Genomic DNA, 22,735 nt, shown 5'->3' with positions numbered 1-22,735 from the left:
TTACGCCATGAGAAACCAGCAAAACTACTAAACCTAATAATATTTGCTTCTTTATATTTTTATTATGAAGTTATATAGAGCCACTGCAGAACGTCCACAGAGACACTTGTGACTCTGAAACCTCAGCCAGTGTGTCTGCTGGACACTAACCTGATCACTGCCTCACATCTTCTCCAATCGCATCGCCCTGCATTTAGTTTCATCTATCTTCCTTTCTGCACTGATCACCTCCAGTGTCCCTGTTGAAGAAAGGATTCCCACAGCGGGATGCAGTAACCATGTTTGAAAATAGCAAAACAAGGACATTTTTTTTTAATTATTTTTTTTATGAGTCATTGAAGTCACTAAAGATTATAGAGCAGCTATTTAGACCAATAGAGTTATGAAACTTTGGGATCCACTCTTAGTCAAACGAGGGTTAGAAACTGAACAGGGTAGTAATTGTTATTTTTATAAATGACCTCAGGGGGGCAGCAACCCTCCCTCGATGACAACTGTAAAAGCCTTTATCTGCAGAAGAAGAACTGAACAGTAATGGCTCCCTTCCTGGGTTATGGTAATTGGAACAGCTGCTAAACTTTCTCAAAGGTAGTTAAGGGTTGAACCTGAAGTTAGATGACATGTTTTGTTTTTGTTGTTGTTGTTTTTTTTATGGGAATTGGGAAGAACTGACAGCAGCAGATTATTTAATTTCAGAGTACTGGTAAGCAGTTCTTGATAAGTTTTTTCACCTTTGCCCTCTTCAGCCCTGAGTTTTGGTCTTTTTATATCTGCTTTTCTGACATGTTTTGACCTTGCATTGACATCCAATGATTTTGGGATTATCTATTAAGGTAAAAAAAAAAAAGTAATGTTGTTTAACTATAAGTCATAAAATCATATTTAAAATCAATGGAAATACATTGCATGTAGGTATGAAAATGTAGTATAAATAAACAGGGTCATTTGTTCCTGGGAAGGCTTTTTAATTTATATCTGTTTTTCTCAAAATTCCTATCAAAGAAATTTATTTTACAAACACCTTCGACAAACCGTATTTTTAGGCATTAGTTCTTCATTGTTTCTCTTTTAAAAAAATAGTTAGAAATGTTTGCATTCAATTTTTTTGAAATTATTTACCTAAGACCAGTGGGCTTACACAATTAGCTGTAGCCTTGAATCAAAAGGTTGAGGACCAAACCAATAAATCACATTGACGAAGGACTGAAGGAACCCGGGGGCGGTACGGCCACAGGAAGGAAGTGAATATGAAGTGTGGTTCTGGGTACTTGAAGTTGAAATGTTAGAAATCTTAACGTGAAGCATCAAAGAACAAAGTCTACGAATAAGACAGGGAAAACACTGGCAATGAGAATCGAGGTAAATAGAATACAAAACATAGGAATACACTGAATAGAAAACCTAAAACAAACTCGAATCCCTAATAATCATAGCTACAGAAACCTGCTCAACAGGATATCACTAATTTCCATTAAGAGATGATACTTAAATAATTCTGACAGAAGTGACAATAAAATGGACTGTTTAATATCCTTGACACTTTTGTGAATTCATTGAAGACGATACAATTTTCAGTAATTGTTAGAGCCGAGCATTTCTACTGGTTGAACTTTTAGGAGTTAATGTCCGGTTATTTTTTCTACATATTTAGCCATGTATTGACGGTGAAGTGCTCTTCTGAAAGCAGGTTCATCCTGAAGAAGGAGAAGGTTGTCGCTGTGGGGACCGTCACTGCTTCTGTCCATTTATCTGCATGCCTGTCACTGCCCTCAATGTTAATTCCAGATACTGAAATACAATCACAGCGACGGGGAAAGTAAACGTTAACTGAAGAGAGGCTGAAATGACAGCACGCGCCATCTGATCCCTGGCTAAATAGAGGTCAGCAATAAATCAAGGCCGTCTGGGAAGAACTGTTAAGACCAGAGAGAGACAAAGAAAAATGGAGGAAGGCGATGGAGAAGCATTTAAAACCAGATCAGTTTGTGTGCAACTGCATACTTTTTTTGGGGGTGTATTGTGCATTTATAATTCTCACAACTCTATTCATAAATGGGAATGCGTGTCAGCTTCTGAGTGAAGAAGATTACGGAGCGATCTTCTTTGCTTTAAGTAATCTGCTCTGCAGGGAGCCCGCAGTTAGCAGTGTCTTCTGCTTTTACTTGTCTGCGCACAATCTGTAAGCTCCTACAATTGTTCTTACTTTTAAAAGACGTTCATAATTCCTACTCTTCTTCTTTTCATGGCTTTGGTGCTTTTCAGTGTCTCTCTACTTGATTAGCTATTGGAGCCAACAGTGGCAGTCACATTTTTAGCACAGTCTGCTGCACTCCTACACAAGTTCATTCAGTTATCGCAAAGCCACTTTTTTTTTCTTTCCCCCTGCTGCTCTGCAGCCGTGCACTTAGTGCTGCGAGATGTAAGATTGGGCCTGTTCCCCTCTCGTGAATAGCAGGTGGACAGTCTGTCAGCTCACAGCCATGCCTGCTTTGCTTGGTGTGTATCCAACTGTGTGGTTAGCAGGTTCAGTCAGCACATTTTCTACTTGTTCTTCCAAGCAAATAAGGTTCAAATGTGATTCAGCCAACTCTGTGATTCACAAAGTCACAAATCCGATTTTTCGGTGCTGAATAATAATAGTTAGACTAGTGAAGTAATGCTTTGTTTGTGGATTTGTTCTCTTGGATGCAAACTGTTGTTTTTTTTTTTTCATATTTATTATTCATAGAGAATCTGGCAAAGACATTTTATATGATATAATAACAACCAGTGCAGCTTCTTGTGCCAATCCGTCACTTTAGGAGTGTGAAAAGGTGACAAGTTGTAGAAAGTAGTAGATGTAGCTATAATTGGTGGGGATTTGGGAAAAGCAGTGATTGCAGAAGAGTTTAAAATTAGGAGCATGAAATCTGTAATGGCCAGTCCTAAAGCAGACGGGTTTAGATTCGATGTCAGGCAACTATCACCATTTGCAGATCACATTCCAGTTTATTCACACCTATATCATTTGGGATAGATATAGAGGCAAGGGAAAATTAACATTTGTCTCACATTTTAAGGCGAAAGGATTACCACAGTCAGCCGTGCTGCACACAAACCTTGAAACATAATTTTTTTCCACACGAATAAATTCTGCAAATGTTAAAAAATATCCTGAAACACAAGAGAATTTGGACATAAAGTCTACTCCTATTTAACAGGTGGAAACACAAGAAGTCAAAAGAGGATAGATGTAATACAACTACAGCTCAAAAACCTAGAACATTGTGGAAATGTTCAATATGTTTTCCAAATATTATGCAGATTCATTAAACATCGACTGAATTAGAGCCCTTATTTTTTACTTTGGTATCTATGATGTGTATATCATGAAATCCCAAAATTTACCTCATTAGAAATTTACCAAGCAATACTTATAGCATTTTTACATAATTTAGTCATAATTTAGTCTGTATCATAGATTTGTGCAGCTGCAATTTCTTGGGTGAAAAGATGCAAAGCTGATCTAGTGTAAATAGCAAAGTTGTAACACTATGAATAGTGTTTACAAGAGACAAAGCAAAACAAAAAAGTTTTTGATAAAAAGTGATCCCAATATTTTTATTTATTTATATCCAACTACATCTAACTTCATAGTAGTATTTGAAATGTCACTGAAAATCTGAAGGTGGTTTATTTGCCCTGCAGATTGTATCCATCTTCTACAATATTCAGTTCATTAAACAAGACAACATAATTGCTGAGTCACTAAACACACTTTGGCTTTAAAGCGTTTGCAGTTATTTATTTATTTTTTCAAATAAAATCCGTCTTTTGATTAGTAGTTGGTTCTGTAATCCAACAGATTATGCATCAGTGCTATTATCAGTCTTGGCTTTTGATTCGGTTCTTTCCGTCTGTCACATTCTCTTTCACCGTTCGACGCTCCAAATTCCTCACAGGTCCACTAAACCTGCACCTTGACCCACAGCAGAGCTGTGAGGTGGCTGCAGGACAGAGGTGAGCAGAAGGCCAGAGGGGCTTTAAAGGAGCAGGGAGACCTCTGACCAGGCCACTGCTGCCGCCTGACAGTCAGAAAACGTCGCACTAACACTAAATTATGGCCATGCAGCTTCCAAAAGACTGTGTGTGATTTAGTCCATCACAATACTGCAAAGCAGCCTTCTTTTTGCTTTAATTTTTTTAAACTAATGATTTAAAATTATGTAGAATAATAAAGTACTATAACAAACAATTGTGTGATGGGACATATATCTTTTTCACGTGTTTGACTTTTATAATGACCTTTTCCACCAGTTTGATGTTGAGCAAAAGCACAAAAAACAATAAAAAAATAAACAAACAATCAAACTGTGTGAGAATAAATGGCAGCAAATCGTTTGCTTTACCTGACCAGACTGTTTACAGATGTTGTCGGGTCTAATGTGAAGGACATGAATTACCTAGATTATCGGTTCAGAGGTAAAACACTAACATTATGACTAGCTTCAGCTGACATGCTCGCCACCCTGCACACAATAAAAGTTGGGAATGGTTTTGTGAGCTGTGAAAAGCTGTAATTACCAACCTTCTAATCATCTGCTTACCAGCTGGATCGGCAGGCGTACGTACAGGCTTCGCACATCTTACAATGCCCAGGAGACCCAGCCTCTTATTTCCTAACCTGTCAGTGCATAAGCCTTTTTACCCACACAGTCACTGAATCTGTAGCTGTAAATCTATGCATGACATCAACTGGTTTCTGTTATCATTTGTCACAGCATAAGAAAGAATCTTCAATACGCAATGTATTTTCCATGCAATGTGCAATTTCTACTTTCAATACAAACATAAATATATTGTATTGGGAATCGTTTTCCTAATAAATGACAAATAGATCAGCACAAATGGAAAAGGAATGAATTTATTTTCTGCATTCCTTTGAAGCTCAGACTGGTTCAAGTCTCTTCGATTTGCTTCTACCAGCATCTTATTGAAATCGTTCAAGATTGTTGTCCTGTTGAAAGATGAACTTTTGACCCCGTCTCAAGTCTTTTGCAGCTGTAACAGGTTTACTCCCCTGTAATTAGCTCAGTTTGTCTCCCCGTTGATTCTGACCGTCCCTGCTGCATCAAACAGATGTTATGGTGATGTTTTGTTTAAGAAGATGTTCTCTGTCAGCTACTTTCCACCTTTAGCATTTTCACATGATGGACAAAAAGTTTAATTTTGATCTCGGCTTGTGGCAGACATGAATTTGGGTCACTTACTTTCTTCATAATAGTCTTTCATTCAAGCCTTATGACAAAGTGATGTGGATGGATTATCTCACCTGAGGTGTGCATCTCTGCAGCTCCCCCAGAGCTCCGCTTTGTCTTCGGAAGACGGATTGAACTGTGCTCTGCAAGACGTTCCAAGCTTGCGATGTAGTCTTACTGTTTGTTGGCGTCTTCCTTGGTCTCCATGTTCATGAATGTTTCCTAACAAACCTCTGAGACCTTTTCGGATGTCAAAATGAATACAAATGTAAGCAGCTTTGTTAGAACAATTTTGAAAAGCGTTTATCATTTCCACTTGTCTGTGTTTGCCTATAACGCCTCAGTCAAACCTGTAAGGCAGCAGCAAAATAAAAATTGTCATCATCCGTCTCTGGGACATGATTTCTTGCCATCTCTCTTTCATCTGCTGCCTTTAGCAGCTGGCCGGTTGAAACCGGCAGACGCACAGAGAGACAGCAGACAGACGGCTCTGTTTGGAAAGTTGCTCTTTGAAACAGATACTTATTCATTTTAATGTTGGAAAAATCTGTAGCTCTAAGCTTTAGATCTTCTTGTCCCAAGCTACCACAGGTGGAATGTTTAATATGCAGTCATCAAATATATCGAACCAGCACCAGCCTTTAGTTGGAGCAGGATGATAAATAGAACCTGCTTCACATTTATTGTAGCAGAGATGTTAGAAAACAGTTTGAATGACTTTATTATAGTTAGTACTAGCTAAATAATCTACATGAACTCCCCTATCTTTAGTCTAATCCCTAGTGTGTATTGCTCTGAGCAAAAAGCAAAGTAATAACTCACATTCCCTGCTGTCAGCATTCTCTTTTATAGCTTTTCTTCACTTGCACATAAATCTCATTGTCAGCATGTTTTGGATTGTTCTCCGTTATTTCTGTAGAGCAGAACGTTATCTATAACACAACCTTAAGTGGATCCAGTCATTTTCAGGATGTAAGACTGAGAGGGATGACAAGATAAGCTTTATTGAATTATAAAGCATGAACTAATTCTGTGTGTGTGTTTCTTAGATTGTGGAGGCATAAGTTATAAACACCAGATAAATGCTTGATACTGTAAATCAACATAAAATCAAAAAAATAGGCAAGGATATAATCTCCTAGACAAGCAGTACTTTTATTTTCTCTGTAAATCTACTATTCTTCCTTCTGTGTTTCTCTCAGTCCTTTTTCCTTCTCCCTTTCCTTGATGAATCTAGAAATGGATATTTGGGAAAATATGGAATTTTAAAACAAAAGATGTAAAAGAACCCTGAGCTTCATGCAGTGACGTAATAGAAGTACCACAGTTTTAATCTCCGATTTGTAAATAAATACTGTTCTAAATTTTGTAATCAATAATAGATAATAAATAGGCATTAAATTTTGACTGATCAAAATTTTAGATAGAAGTTTTTATTCAAACTCTTAAATATAAAACTTTTCAAGACAGTGAAAGCACTCACTGTATTATTTGAATTTTAAACGTGTGCCTTTAAATCTAAATTCAACAATAGTGACTCATTTGAGTTAATTGATATTTTTAATTTTCTTAAAATGTGATAATGTATAATTTTTTTGTTTCAAATAATTAGGCCATCTGTTTTCTATTTTATCATAAGTTTGACTTTATGAACCTGCTGGGGTTTTTTTTGTTTTGTTTTTTGTTTTAGCAGATCTGTTTGTGTGCCACACCGCCGCCATTGCAGATATCGTGATCCTGGTAGACGGCTCATGGAGTATTGGCCGGATCAACTTCAAGCTGGTCCGTATGTTTTTGGAAAACCTGGTCAATGCTTTTGACATTGGCATTGATAAGACCAGGATAGGTGGGTCCCAGTTATTATTTTTTAGAGATTTAGAAGCTGCATGATCCTCTGCATTGTCTCTTTGCACAGGTCCAGTTAAATTTTTTTGTGTGTGTGCTTTGTTTGTTTCTTATGTAAACCCTCTATATCAAGATCTTCAAACCTAGAGCCAGACAGGCAAATTTTAGATGTGTCTCTGCTTCAGCACACCTGAGTCAAATAATGGGGTCATCAGTACAAATCTGGAAAAAATGATTGCATCCCGAAGAGCTGATTCAGGTGTTTTGGACCAGGACACATCTAAAAGTTGTAGGCCTGAATTTCAGGATTCTAGCTCTGTATCATTATTGGCACCCCTGGTCAATATCTGCGTAAATAAAGCAGCATAATATTAAACTAAAAAAGTGACGTTTGAAGATTTGACTCTCTTACCTTCTTTTTCTTACTCTATGTTTTGTCAAGTTAATTGTGGCTCTTCATCCAGCCTTGTTTCTCATAGGATGAACTGTTTTGTATTTTCTAGTTCTTACTCGAGTGTAATAACTTGTTAGCAAGTAGCTAACAAGGTGTTACTTGCAACTAGCTAGCAGTTTGTTGCTAGTTGCTACTTGTTAGCAGATAGTTATTTGCTGTCAAAAGTAGACGAGTAGCAACTTTTGTTATCATTTCCTGACTTATGATGATCAACACAAAACTGCCTTACTTAATTGGCATGTTTCCTTGTCGTTCTCATGCTAAAGGAAGGCTTTAGCATGAAATTCTGCAGTAGAATTTCTTTTACAAATTACTGAATTAGTAGTTAAATATTCCAATAAAATGACAAAATATGCTTTCTACACAGCTTTTGCTAATAGGGTTCTGTAAACCAGTGGTTGAGTTTATCATAGCTGCTGTTGTCTGTTTCCAGGCCTGGCCCAGTACAGCGGAGATCCCAGGATAGAATGGCATCTGAATACTTACTCTACGAAAGAAGCTGTCATTGATGCAGTGAAGAACTTACCGTATAAAGGAGGAAACACTCTCACAGGTACTGCTTAGTTATTAAATTACTACTGGGATCTGCTTCAAAAGTGCCTTTCTGGTCTGTTTCATTGAGTTTTTAATCTGTATGTTCCCATTTTTACTTTAAAGTCTTAACAAAAAACTTTCACAGCACACCACCCCGTGCAGATATCATCTCTTCCTTGTTTTAGTTATTTCTATGGGAGATTTTTTTCTATTATTTACAATAGCATTTGCCAGTGAACCTTTTTTATTCACTTATGTTTCTTATCTCCTCCCCCTTTTTTATCTCTTTAACACTCTCAACAGGGCTTGCATTGAATTTTGTCTCAGACTACTGTTTCAAGCCCGAATCTGGCTCACGAGTCGGTGTACCAAAGATAGGGATTCTCATCACAGATGGAAAATCCCAGGACGACGTTGTACCCCCAGCAGAGAGCCTGCGAAAAGCTGGCGTTGAGCTGTTTGCTATTGGTGAGAACAATTCTGCCACAGCTTGTCAACGACCCCTTTTCTGCTCCTCTAAATTGAGATTTTATTTTTTCAGACATTACTGACCTGCTGTGCTAAAGTTTATTCATCAAGACGGTGTCCGTTTGGGCTAAAAATCTGACTCAGAAAGTGAAACGTTGCTTCTGCAGTTGACTCTTTTCCAACAATGACATGTCCTTTACTCTCGTAGGTGTAAAGAATGCTGATGAGAACGAGCTGCGGTCCATCGCCTCAGAGCCGCATCACACTCACGTCTACAATGTAGCTGACTTCAACATTATGAGTTCGATAGTCGAGGGACTGACAAAGACGGTGTGTGAACAAGTGGAGCTGCAAGACAAAGACATCAAGCAGAGTAAGGAACAGGGAATGAAAGGCAGAGAGTCTGCAGAGACCACAGATAAGGGATTTTGTGGTGGCATCCAGAATAATAACATCACCTTACATAAACATTAATTCCAAATATACGAAGGTCAAAGACAAGTTTATCAGTGTGGCACTGCTCAAGCTCAAGTTAATTTGAATCACTTCACAAAGAGGCAAAATGTAAGGACAGAGGTAAAGGAAATTACATTAATAACTAGAAATGATCTGCGACAGACTGGCGACCTGTCCAGGGTGTACCCCGCCTCTCGCCCGGAACGTTAGCTGGAGATAGGCACCAGCACCCCTCCCGACCCCACTGAGGGACAAGGGTGTTCAGAAAATGGATGGATGGATGAACTAGAAATGATCAAGAATAAAGATAAAATAAGCACCACATTAAAGGAAAGCGTTTGCTGCAGATGTAACATAAATATGATATGCAGATAGGGTCCTTGATCCTTTTGCATAAACTGCAGTAAACTGTAAATTGTTTTGTTCTTATTTAAAGAGGCCAGCAGATTCTGCACAACTCAGGTTTATTGTATAGGTCAGGAGCACAGAAACCAAATGGTATTTTTTCTGATTCTGCACCTAAATATGCTTGCATTGCTGGAAAGGCAGTGAAATAATTATTTCACCCGAAGAACTCTTTGCAAAATACACAAGTGCAGAAAATAAATGGGACATATTTTCTTTTTACTGCAGGTATTAAAACAAACAAAAGTCTGTAAACTTTTGTGTACTAGAATTGTTTGACCATAAATGTCCTCACCATTGCATAAAGCACTGAATGTCGTGCATTATTTTTTCATTCTTTCACCTTGTCTTCATGCTTACATATGTATTGTGTTCAGAATTTACACCAGAGAAAATGGAAATGCCGCTCAACCTGGAAACCTCGGAGGTCACAGCGCAGAGCTTTCGAGTCTCATGGAGTCCAGCAGCCGGAAACGTAGAGATGTACAGAGTGGTTTACCACCCGGCTCAGGGAGGAGAACCTCAGGAGGTAAACGCCACGTTGCTTTATGAGAACATCACTATATATAATGAGTTATCTTTTTGTTGTGTTGCTGCAATTAAGAAATTGCTGCCTCATTGCAGACTCTTTGATTGTGTGTAGCTTTGTCTTGTAATCTGTGGCTGTAGCATGTGTGGAATTGGAAGGAGAAACCTTGACCTGGTAGAGTGAGGACGGGCGCTGCTCTCTTTTGTTTTTCTCTGACATGTTGATGGTGTTCTTCATTGGTACCTCTTGTATCTCTCCATTTACATTAACCTGTTTGTTAGTACAGACTGTGAGTGCACACAAAAACTGATAGTCCTGTACATGCGGGCGCTTGTTTGCTCCCTGAGCAAAACTTAGTACATCCAATAGACAATAGTATTTTCTGTCTAAACCTTGTAAAAGGGTGAAATAATGTCTTCTGACTGTGGTAGTAAGTTGTTTTTTTCTTGTTTTATCAAATGCATAAACTGAGAATGACTTTCATTGTTTTTGTTTAGGCTAATGTTTAGGGATGCACTGATGTAAAAAATTGAGCTGGTATTGACATCTAACATAAATATTGTTAGATCTTTATGTAATGCTGTAATTCCTCCTCATATAGTGCATACTATCCCCTTCTTTCTATTTTAATACATCAAATATACCCTCTGCTGTTTTCTGCCTACGCCTCCCCTTCCTCATTGCCTTTTCATTTCCATACTTTTGTCCCTTTCATCCACCTTTCCTGCTTTGACCCGTTCTCCTGCACACCAGGCTGTCGTGGCTGGCAGTGAGACTTCAGTGGTGTTACAGCATCTCAGCTCTCTCACTGAGTACCAGCTCGCCGTGTTTGCTGTGTACACGGACGAGGCAAGTGAAGCTCTGAGAGGATCAGAAACTACCTGTAAGTTTAGTTTTAGACATATGCAAAAAACGAAAAAAAAAAAAAAAAGTCAACACCTTAGAAAAGAGATTAGTAACAAAGTCTATGGCAATGCAGATTTTGTTTTTAGGATCTTCTTTTGTCGTTTTGTAAAATTTAATTTAAAATGCATGCAAACTGTTGAATTTTATCTTATATGAGTTTTGCAAAACTCTAAAGGCCTAATCTTGCTTTCCTCTCTTACAGTAAGACTTGAATCGGAAAATAAACATTAATCATTTTTGTCGTTGTTCAACACCTGGTTTCAAATATTGTTTTATTCTTGTTCAGATGTCCTGCTTCTGTCTGTCCGTGTGTGCAGTGGCTCTCCCGTCAGTCGCCAGCCTCCGGCTGTTCGATGCGACTCACAGCACAGTGAAGGCCAGGTGGAGCCATGTGGATGGAGTCTCAGGCTACATGCTGCTGTATGCTCCTATTACAGATGATGGAGATCTAAACAACGAGGTCGGCCAAGAAGCAAAAAGCTGAGAATGCAAAGTTTTTTATAAATTCTCCAGCAAAGTTAACTTTCTAAATTTGTTTCCAAGTGTTGTCCTCAGATTAATGTAGCTGATGGCGTAACAGAGGTGGAGCTGGTTGGCTTGACGCCTGACACTGAATACTCCGTCACTGTTTATGCTATGTATGGAGAAGAAGCAAGTGACCCCAAAACAAATCGGGAAACAACACGTGAGTAATGCATATGCCCGCTCGAGCAAACTGAGATTTATTGTGTTTTGTTTTGTTGGTTTAAGTTTGACCCCAGTGTGGTCTCGGCATAACATTCTGGGCTTCGATTTAAAAGCTAAAAGCAACATCTAAACTCGGTCTGCAATGTGCGAAGTCTCATTAACAAAATATATGTTTCTGTCAGTCTCATAAATCGGAACAAAATCTATCCTAAGGGTAATTATTTAACATAATCACTGAGTCCTGAATGCATATTTTACCGAAAGGAATGAGAGGATTACAAAACGTTTTTTTTCTCAGAATCACAAAGTCAAGAATTCAATTGAAAATGAACGATTATATGAGACTAGGCTGCAAACAGAATCAATAATTCATCTATTAGTAAACACACTAATATGTTTCAGTGAGTCAATAAATGTAAAAACAGAACATAAATAAACTTAAAGTAGAAACTACTTAGAGAAGTTCTGAAGTGAATTGACAATTGAGTTTCACTGGGTGAATAAAGTAATTTTCAAGAGTGTATATCAAGGTGCGTGTGTCTCACTCTCTCTCTTAAAGGTAAATTCAGGGTTTTTACACATAATTTGTTCTTAAACTCAGTTTTAACCAAGTCAACCTAAACGTGATAAATTCGACTGGGGTTCTTCTTTGACGGTTCTATGGCTCAGCACTGCAGCATGCACAAGCTGCCCCACTGTGATGTCATCAGGCATGGAGGAATTCATGCCACATTATCACCGCCAAAGATGAAAATAAACTATTATTCTTAAACCTTCTCTGTTTTCATTTTGGAGGTTATACTTATAAAACATTAGAGGATGTTGCCAAGTGGCAGAAGTCGTCATGTATGAAGAACAAGGGTGCAAATGAGGAGAATTGGATCATTCCCAATCATACAAATTGTACAACAGCTTCACAGACATCAGCTTTGCATTTGTAGTTTAATAAATGCAGACTCATCTGCAGGCTAAAAGATTCATTTTGAGTCCCTGTAATGTCATGATGAAGGCGTCTTCAACAGCCTTGGGTATGGAAGCATGTAAAACATGTCAAACGTCTTTAATGCTGTTATATTTGCTTTATTTTTTTTGCCAGTACCTCTGAGCCCTCCCAGGAACCTCCAGTTTTCAGACATCACTCATAACTCTGCCCACATCAGCTGGGACTCGCCGCCTGATGGGGTGAAAGGTTACCGCATCATGTGGGTCATGACAGACGGACTGGTCACAAAGGAGGTGCATTTGCTTCTCTCTGTTTAAAGATAATTTCAGAAACCCAAAGGCTGTTGCCGTCTAATTTGTTCTTTTTAAATGTTCTTCGTCCCTCGAGTCTTTTGTATTAAAATTACTTCTGTCATTTAACCCACTCTGATTGATTCTTTTAATTTTTGCTATATTAAAGTTATCATGCATGTATTTGCTTTCTGCAGGCGAAGGTGGGCCCAGTGAATTCGTATGACCTCAGTGACCTGGCGTCCCTCATGGAGTATTCAGTGGCCATCTTTGCTTTGTACAATGAGGGCCAGTCAGAGCCACTGACTGATGGCTTCACAACCAGTAAGAAACCTTCACTGTGCGTCACGACATGCATCACTGTTTTTGTAATCATTTATCTATAGGATATGTTATATCAGTCAATATTAAAATGAACTCATGTTACATGATAACCTGCCTCTATATACGATTATTTAAAATTATAATTGCAAAGAGAAAAAAACCCTCCTTGTTTTCTTTTTAAGTTAAATAAAATAAATAAAAATGTAAGAAGAGTGATGTATTTTTGTATACAGCCCCTAATTCCATGGTTTGCAGAACCCACTTCCACTGCTGGTCTTTTGGATTGTCAACTGGCTTTGCACATTTAAAGCCTCAGATTTTATCCCAGTCATCCCAATGGTCAGTTTTTCTGTACGTTGTTGTTCTGCTGGAAGCTGAACCTGCTGCACCCCAGTCTGAAGTGTTTTGCAGCCTCTTGCAGGTTTTCTTCCTGCACTGGGCTGTATTTAGCTCCATCTATTTTCCTACCTGCTCTGACCGTCTTTACTGAAAGAAACTGCATAACACTGTAGGCATACTTGGGCAACAAGTTACATTTTGTTCATCGTTTTGGCCGAATATCTTTCATTCACGTTTGGTTTTTGTGATGCATGGATTGTTACAAACTTTTAACAGGCCTTCTCGCGGCTTTAATTCACCAATGACTCTCCTCTTGACATTTTTCCATAAAGGCAACATTTGTGAAGTGCACACAAATGTTGCATGTGAACTCAATTTACTAATTATATAATTCAGAGACAATTGATTTCATTGGATGTTTTCTAGGGAATTAGATTGAAGGAGGCTGGATAGAAATGCACCTCACGCTTTTCAGGATTTTATTTGTGCAAGGAAATGCAACTCTTCAGAAGGTTAAATGATTTTAAGTGTTAGCCTTTTTATTTATTTTGCAAAATTTGTGCAATTTTTGGTTGTCATTTCAGTCCATTGTCAAACAACATTTTCCGATTAACTTTTAAAAGTAAGAATCACAGATGTTTATATAACGTAAGTGGCAATTTTTGTAATTGCTTCCACTATTAACAATTTCTCATGCTATCTCTTGTTCTAAAAAAATATTTTAAACTATTTGTAGAGGTTATTTTTCGTTAATGTTTTGCTAATATTTCATCATACTTTAATGAGAGGTTAGTACGTTTCTATACAGTTGGATAACAAAATCTGATTATCTTTTGTTAGAAAATTAGTTCATCTAACTCCCCATAACAAATATTATCACATCATGCTAAACATTTCTCCTAATTACCCATGCTACAAACACTTAGGGCTTTAAGTGTATTTATTTTTGCTATCTTTTTAATTGTTCACTTTATGGCGAGTGCAGGTTTTAATTTGCTGAGGAAAATTTGTCTCAGTTTACAAGAAACAGCTTGATCAATATCATGAGAACGTTAACAATTTATCTTCTTATACCAAATGGTGCTGGGTTTTATAACCCTTACTGGTCCTTCTGCCATCTTGGCTTCCTGCCAACCCCATTTACACTTCAGCATTATAGCTCAGTCACATAAAAAGGTAATTTTACTGTCCCTTACTATTTCATCTCACTAACGCATATTGATTTGTAGGAATATCCCTGTGAGCTACAAGCAGTTAGCCTTAAGTGCTGCATCAGCTCAAAAAATGTATGTGTGGTGAGCAACTGCTAAAACATGCAGTCTTTTTAAGGCCATATAGGATTTTATTTATCTACTAGCAAACTTTGTTTAATGGACCACGTTTATGAAAAGGGGTTTTATGTCCTGAAATGAATATGCAAGCACTTTAAAATTTGTGGAGTGGAGAAGTAGGTAATGGAGTGGACCAGGAAGATTAGAGTTCACATTAAGGAAGTGAAAAAATAACTTGTGTAAGATGAATAGAGTATAAAATTGATTTAACAAACATCGTCATATAACCTTGCAGCATTATGAACACAACATCATTGAAAACGGCAGCAGAAAGAGAACTTCACTGTTTGTTTCAGCTCCGGTTCCTGGTCCGCTGAATCTGCGCTCCAGTGACGTCAGTGCTGGCAGCTTTAAAGTCAGCTGGGATCACTCGGCCACAGACATTGCTCTCTACAGACTCTCCTGGGCACCATTCTCTGGTGGTGACACAAAGGAGGTTAGTAAAAGTGAAATGTGTCCTTTTGAATTGTTTTGTGCTGAAATAAATGTGCTTTAAACTTGCTTTGCCTAAAATCCGATCCAGTACCTTGCACACTCCTTGAGAATGATTTGTGAAAACAGATATTTGACATATTTAGACGGCAGTAGGACCGAGCCATTTACATGCGTTTTGTCAGCAGCGTGATTGATTTAGTCCACTTCTCGTCTTATATGTAGATGAATAAGTGGCTTTGCTCCATGTGCTTTGAGAGAGGGAAGTCTCTAGTCCAATGACTTACACAGAAGCTTAAGACCATTACTGGTAGTACAGCTAAAACCCATGGCCTGGTTGAATATGAAAGCTGAATAAAACCAGACATTAATGGCTCGGGTGTTTTATTACCACGATCTGGGGTTTTGAGACAGCTGCGAAGCAATGATAGAGCCCCAGGTTTGTGTGGATGCAGTGTGAGCTTGTGTGTGTAAATGTGTGTTTTCCTCAGAGTCATCAGAGCTGAAAATGCCACCCTGGGGAATTGAAGAGATAAGCTGGGGATACTGACAGCCTAAAGAGAAAGTGATACATGTGGTTTACTCTTTTTCTCAGTCACATTCTTAGCACATGCTCGCACGCGCACACACCCACCAATTAATTCCTTCTTGGTGTTGAATTTGAGAGGTGATTAAGCACAATAAACTGGATGCAAAAGATAGTCGCATAGCTGTAAGGCAGTACTCTCCAACCTTCCTTCCCTCTTTTGTGATGCTACAGAAACACTCCTCCACCCAAAACCCTTAAACCTGCATGGATGCTCATGCATGTGAATGTTGAAATTACCATTCAGTAATTATAAACTATTTATACAGTTCATCCTCTCTTTATGAAAAAATAAATGTTAGGTTCTTTGTCATTTGTAGCAGCTGCTGCTTTATTTCATTGCAGCAAGGAGTTAAAGGTTATTGATGTGTATAAAGAGACAATAATCGAATTATTAAGTAACAAGTCAGACTTTGTATTGAAGCCTCTATCTCCGATTCTTCTTGCATCTTTTTATAGATAGAAACTTCAATTCCTGTGAGAGTCCAGAGTGGATCAACTCTGGGCATCTTTCCATTTTATTATTTCTGCTCTTTATAGAGGAGTTTAGTCACGGTGGCCTCATCAAGCAGACGCCTCCATCATGGAGTGACAGTTTTTGATAGAAGCGATATGGCTCACTGCCTAGGGCAGCTTCATGTCACAGGGTGATGCTTGGAAAAACAACAAGAGAAAGATGTCATTTGTGCCCTGAACCAGCTTTCTGCTGCTTACCTGAATGTCCAGGAAATAGAGAATGAGGTTCCACCAGATTTGTGTGTCGTTATAATACTAACAACTGTGGTTGTGCTAAATGGCAATGAAGTCGATGTGTGGTTTAGAGGGACAAAATTTTTCAAGGATTATGGATGTATTTAATTATTTTTTGTTCAATATATAATATGCTTTGACTTCTAAGAGCTGCTAAAATATTAAACAGTTTTTAAAAGAGAGTGGGCAGGAGGTGTGTTGTGTAAAATCTAAATTTTGGGCTTTTTGAGCTTTATATCATGTTAAAATGTTATTCCCTCATCAAAAATATACCAGAAGTGTTGCTTTCATTCTTTTATCCCTATTTGAGGAATCCTTGAATTTTCCCCATCTCCACTATTCAGGATGCCTAAAAACTTCCTCTCACAAAGCTCCTCCTTGGAGCTGTGGTCTCCTAGCTGAGCCTCTGCCTTGCAGGACTCCTCTACCCCACAGCTCCTACAGACTAGTGGCAGCAGCAATTACCTCATCGTAAGAACTACTTCTCAGCCCAACGCTTCTGAAATCAATTGTGAATGGCATAATAAGAAGCATTATTGTACTGACATTCTGAAGTTGGAGTGTTGGAAAGAGCAGGAGCTTCTTAAAGAGACGGTGGCCAATTTCAAGACGTTAAATTGTGAAGTCAAATTGCTTTAAAGTTATGTTTGATTTATACAGCATTTTTATAACAACTGAAGGTAACGTAGTGAGTTGATTGTGCTGTAAAATGGCACTATGTGTCTAGAAAATACATACACTTCAGGTTAGCATACATATTCAAATCTACACTGATGACAGATTCTGTTAAACAGTTCAGAGATGGAAAAACATTTACTTGTGGAAAAAAATTGTGATTCTTTGTTTTCTCAGAATTATTGCTAAAATCTTATCTAATTCTTGTGAACCCAATGTCGTGTGCTGTCTCGCCTCGTAAGCACAATTTATGGTGACGCACATATTGGAGGAGCTTTCTTAGTGTGCCATTAATGGAAGAACCACACTGCCAGCAATCCCTGTAGTGATTTGCAGAAGAGTGCAGAGTTGCTGGATGAAGATGAATGTAGCCGGGTTCTGAGCATATTGTTCAGCTTGAAAGAGTGGATGTACATTTCTGGGTTGATATTTAAAAATTAATAAGTAAATATCAGTTTGAGAAAAAAAAAATCTTAGATTTAATATGATTATTTTAAAATGTTATGGAATCTGGATGTTTACCCCTGAAAATATGTTTTTTAAATGTTAGCAAAATCCCACAAATTGTGAATTGCCTTGGTTTGAGAGTCTGTTAAACAATTTTATTCAGAAATGGAGCTAAATTAACTGTCTTGTACCGATGAAAATGAACTATTATATTTAAATGTTTGTTTTTTTATTATTATTTTATTGTAGGTGATTCTGAGTGGAAGTGAGAACAGATACACTCTCGCCGGTCTCAGTCCCTCCACTAAGTATGAAGTCCTGTTAACGGCCATATTTGACGATGAATCTGAGAGCGACACGGTCTCCGTCATAGAAACCACATGTAAGTGTCAACAGATTCACTTTTAACATGCTGCTTTTTAAATGAATCGACGTTTGTCTTTAAACTGCAAGACTCTTCTGCTTTGATTCTCATAGCTATTCCCTTCTCCCCATTTTTTTTAAGCAAAACTTTCAATTTGTAAGCCAAAGTGTTTTGTCATTCATCAAGACATTTGCGTTATTGATTTTTGCCTCGTCTTAGCAGAAGGAAATCTCTTTTTGCTAAAAATGATTAGTTAAAGGTTCCTCTCTAATTGGCTTAGTTATTGGCACAGGGCATTGTTTAGCAGTAACACATTCTCTGATTTCTACTTTCTGTAATTCTCCAGTGGCTATAACAACAACGATTCATACCACAAAAACAGGTAAGTGCCAAAGGTGGAAATGTGTGTTATTGTAAAACATCATGAGTGGGAGCTTTTTTAATATATATACGTCCAAGCACATCCAACAAGAGGTGACTCACTGTGACACACAATCTGTGCTAAAATCATTCAGAGCAATTTATTTTTTTTAGTTTAGCTATATATGACTGTATGAACTCTTCTTTTATTAATCCTCCCAGCACGTGTCCATGGGCTAAGGTTGCTGTTACTCTAGTGCCATTAAAAAAAAAATCAGAAGCAAGTTTTTTGACTTGATTCATTGACTTATGTAAAGTAAATGAATGTGTTTGCAAACGAATATGTGCCACTTGTTTAATCCGATACAAACGGTCAGAAGTTCCTTTAAATAACTTTCTTCCCTGTGAATAAAGTTTTTAACAAAGCATGTATCTGTAAGTTTTGTTTTTGCTCTTGTCATTGTCCATCCCTGCTTGTCGAAATGCTTTTAAAAACGGCTGTTTTAATAATGCTTCTATGGACTTATGTACACTACATTTTATGTTGTACTTAATGACTACTTACCTAATTCATAATTAATATTTGAAATGTTAAGTGATTTGTGCATGCCTTTTGCTTTAAATGAGTAAAACAGGTTTTCTCTGTGATGCCACAGTGACACGTCAGGCTGTGAAAAACCTTCACCTGAGCGATGAGACCACCCAAAGCTTAGACGCATCCTGGGAGCTGGAAGACACTGATGTGGAGAGCTACAGGATTTCCTACACTGACCTCAGTGCAAACCAAGAGGAGGAAACTGTAAGTTATCAATGTTGTGAGCTGTCATCGATGCAGGAAGATATGGACAAAAACAGCATTTGTTGAGGCTGATCTGTGTTTTTTTTTGGTATGTTTTGCGCCCTTTCTGCTATTTGTCAGACATTTCCAAATATGTGTAAGTTTCGTCCTTGTGGGCATTATCACACTGAACCCGATGCTTGTGAATCATTCAGAGACATTTTTCCTGGACAGATCTGAACACCAAGCACATGAAGCAGACCACACTGAAGTAGCGTCTAGAGGAAAACCGTTGTTATTTCAAACCTCCAGCCTCTTGGATTGCACTGCAGACGTCACTGCTGGGTCATGCAGTGCAGCCAGAAAACTGATTACACTTCTAGCTGCAGTCCACTCAGCCTCTTCTCCTGATCCCCCTGTCCCTCTGAAGAGCCCTTGAGCTCAGTGTCATGTACTGACCCTGATCACTAATGCACACCCAAACACGTCCGCACAGGCCTTCCTCCCTTTCTGTCCCCTTGCCTCCGTGTTTCTCTGATTCTCTCCCTCCTGACTTTTCTCTCTCTCCACCTCCCCCTTTCTCTCTTTTAATTTCCCGATGTGGTGTCAGAGCCACGGAAGATGGAGAGGCCGGGCCAAGCCAGAAGACAGCCCATTATCTTTTCTGTAGCCATTTACCTCAGCGGGAGCACAGATGGAGGGCAGCTGAGAAAAGAGGAAAAACATAAGAACTATAAAACACCACTGGAAAGTAAAACAGTCATTAACAACATGAGAGAAATGGCTAAACCTGTCTGCTGATAAATAAAGGACGTTTTAAGCTGTAGCTTTAGCGTTTACTCTTTGTGTTATTGAGGATAATGAAAAAATTTGAACAGTGGACAGCTCCTGTCCATGCAGTTTGACATTGTCACTTACTGAAAGTCCTGTTTCCTTTCATCAATACCCATCAATATAAAAATCGAAAGCACATTTATTTTCAAATGTACTCAATTAGCATTTTTAATGCTAGTTTTTCCAAATGAAGGAATGCAATGATTTGTTTTACGAAAGCTTGTTCTCTGTTCATGTGAAGCTACATGAAGTGAAGCAACCGCTGTCCGGAAACTTCTCATATGTTGATGTTGATTGGGGGTTGTCCTGTCAGACTGTCAGTTCCTGAAACAACACAAAATATAACTTGGACAAGCGCATGCGTGGTTAGTGCACACAAAGTGAAAATCTTGAGAGGTCCAAGTGACTCTGTGACTTAAGGCTGCAGCAGGGTTAACAGAAACTCTGGGCTGGCTGTAATATCTACAAAGAAAGACAGTTAAAATGCATCTCATGCTGTCTAATTTTTACCAAAAATATCATTTAATTTTTCCACACTCTAATGGTAGCATTATACTACACTCACAAGAACTTGATCATGAGTTGTTGTTTTTTTTTTTTTTCACCCCAATCATCTCTCTAATCTACAATCCAGGAGTAAAACCAGGCGCAATGTGGATCTGCAGAACTCCAAATAACTCCTTATATCTTTTATTTTGTATCTAGATATCCGTTGGTGGTGATCAGAAAAGTGCATTGCTGCAGCCTTTACTACCAGACACGCAGTACAAAGTGACGGTCACACCTGTGTACTCTGATGGACAGGATGGCATCAGTGCTTCTGCTTTGGGTTCTACATGTAAGCCTAAATATCCTGAAAACACAAATGCAACACACCCCGCCTCACCAAAACATGCCACGGCAGCGACTGGATGATGTTTAATCAGTCGTCTCATTTTAAACAAGCAGAGCATTCTATGCTAAATTATCAAGGACTTGTTTTAGATTTGATGAAAGAAACTGAAAATTATGGAAACACAAATGCATGAATGATATCTGTGAAGTCAGAAACAAAGGTCAGGTTGTGGCTTTCATGGTTATCGTGGTTGTGATTGTTTAAACTCAAAGAGCTGGACTTTCAAATCTCTAACAAAAAAAGCAATATTTATCAACTCGGTTGGTTTTCTTACCCTACAGTAATTGAGTTTTGCAGATTGGAGCTTTATTATGTACTTTCTTTCATATCCATTATAAATGTTCCATTTAGTCAAGATCAAGACTGTTGCTGGACCTTTCAGTGAATCGATCTGCCTTTCCAGAAGAAATGTTTTACTGTTAGTTCTTATGGGTTGTGTGGCAAAACTATTTATGAATTTTGTATTTGCACTTTGATAACTACAATCCTGATGTGTTAGACATGCCATATTTCTTAGATTATGTATTTTACCTTGATATTTTCTTAAACTTTTTATTAATTTTATATTCTTCAGGAGATCAAATTAATAAATGAAATTCAAGCAGCTTTGTTGCACTTTCTGCTGTTCCAGCTGGCCGCTCTCGTTTTGTCACTAAGTTTCCTGTCGATCAATTTATAGTTTTTGGAATAAATTACTTTTTTTGTTGTTGGGAAGTAAAACAATTCTCCAGGAGTAATAATTTCATATTTTATTGCCCCTAGTTTAATATTCATGCAAGTTATGAATTATTAACCAGTGAGGTTATTTCAAGGTTTCCTTGTTTTCTGTGAATGAAATATGCAGGTTTCAGTTTAGGAGAATAGGCTGAAAGATACTGAAGAATTTTATTTGCTCTAAGCAGAATGCTAATTTGCGCTTCGTACAATTTATGTTAATTTATGTGCCGGATGGAGAATATGAATTAAGGTGATGAGAAATACTGATGCTTTCCTAATTGTCTTAATATGAACTCCTCGTTGTTCCAGCAGCTCCTTAAATAATGAAATGATTAAATTAGTCCAATTGATTCTCTTTACCATTGTTCAACCTTTTCTCTTTTTTTTGAGCAGCACTGATTGTCTCTTTGTTATGCAGTGAAATAAAACGTCAGATTAGACATGTCATATTTTAAGATTAGAGTGCCATAACTAATCATCAGTCAAATTAAACTGCCTTTGTCCCAGACTATAGTCATAAATTACAACACAGACATATACTGTGAGAGCACTTAGAGAGTTTGAGGGTCAAAGCCCCCATAAATCAAGAGCTAAAGAGTTTTACAACCTTGCAATTAGTTTTGTTTGTGTCGGAAAGAAAATGATTCATGTTAGAAACAAAGCGTAGCAATTTCTTCCCCTGGTATTTTTAACCATCCAAATACAGCTTCTAGAAAAGTTTTACTGTTCAGCTTTTCTTTTTTTTTTTTTTTTCTTTTTTTGCAAATATTCCTGTGCTGGTGCTACAAATGAATAACTTCTTTATTGATGTGCTCTGTAAAATCTGTAAAAGGTCAAGAGACTTTTTTGTTTATTTCTTAAACAAATGAACAAACTGGCCACACTGGACGCATGAAGTTGTTTGCTCTCTGCAAAAGACTCAGTGAAACTTGAATTTTAGTGTCTGTTTAATAACATTCAGCATCAAATCTCTGTAGCATTCAAATCAAGTTTGCCTTTTTGTTTTTGTTGCTTTGGTAGTGCCTCTCTTGTCTCCTGAAAATCTACGTGTGTCAGAGGAGTCGTACAACCGTTTCAGGGTCTCCTGGGATCTGCCTCAGTCTCCGACAGAAGGTTACAGGATTCTCTACCGGCCCATTCATGGTACAC

General features: G+C 38.0%; 1 protein-coding gene across 4 annotated transcripts in view; it reads left to right on the top strand.

Moving 5' to 3' along the window:
- col14a1a (collagen, type XIV, alpha 1a) overlaps window positions 1–22,735 on the top strand; it is a 130,067-nt gene that overhangs the window by 38,551 nt on the left and 68,781 nt on the right. For 2 of the 4 annotated variants that reach the window (XM_016681240.1, XM_016681237.1), the window contains exons 6-21: window positions 6,928–7,083; window positions 7,970–8,089; window positions 8,374–8,538; window positions 8,747–8,911; window positions 9,777–9,928; window positions 10,682–10,811; window positions 11,152–11,294; window positions 11,378–11,519; window positions 12,618–12,757; window positions 12,952–13,078; window positions 15,045–15,184; window positions 17,888–18,020; window positions 18,349–18,384; window positions 19,019–19,161; window positions 20,680–20,812; window positions 22,607–22,729. In XM_016681240.1, the coding sequence (XP_016536726.1) occupies window positions 6,928–7,083; window positions 7,970–8,089; window positions 8,374–8,538; window positions 8,747–8,911; window positions 9,777–9,928; window positions 10,682–10,811; window positions 11,152–11,294; window positions 11,378–11,519; window positions 12,618–12,757; window positions 12,952–13,078; window positions 15,045–15,184; window positions 17,888–18,020; window positions 18,349–18,384; window positions 19,019–19,161; window positions 20,680–20,812; window positions 22,607–22,729 (2,148 nt within the window). The remainder of the gene's footprint in view (window positions 1–6,927; window positions 7,084–7,969; window positions 8,090–8,373; window positions 8,539–8,746; window positions 8,912–9,776; window positions 9,929–10,681; window positions 10,812–11,151; window positions 11,295–11,377; window positions 11,520–12,617; window positions 12,758–12,951; window positions 13,079–15,044; window positions 15,185–17,887; window positions 18,021–18,348; window positions 18,385–19,018; window positions 19,162–20,679; window positions 20,813–22,606; window positions 22,730–22,735) is intronic. The other 2 variants (XM_016681238.1, XM_016681239.1) reach the window with 2 other exon arrangements.

This window comes from Poecilia formosa, unplaced genomic scaffold (assembly GCF_000485575.1).
Source record: "Poecilia formosa unplaced genomic scaffold, Poecilia_formosa-5.1.2 Scaffold273, whole genome shotgun sequence".
Lineage (NCBI taxonomy): Eukaryota > Metazoa > Chordata > Actinopteri > Cyprinodontiformes > Poeciliidae > Poecilia > Poecilia formosa.
The sequence above is the reverse complement of the archived record's forward strand: the minus strand, read 5'-3'. Positions and strand labels throughout refer to the sequence as shown.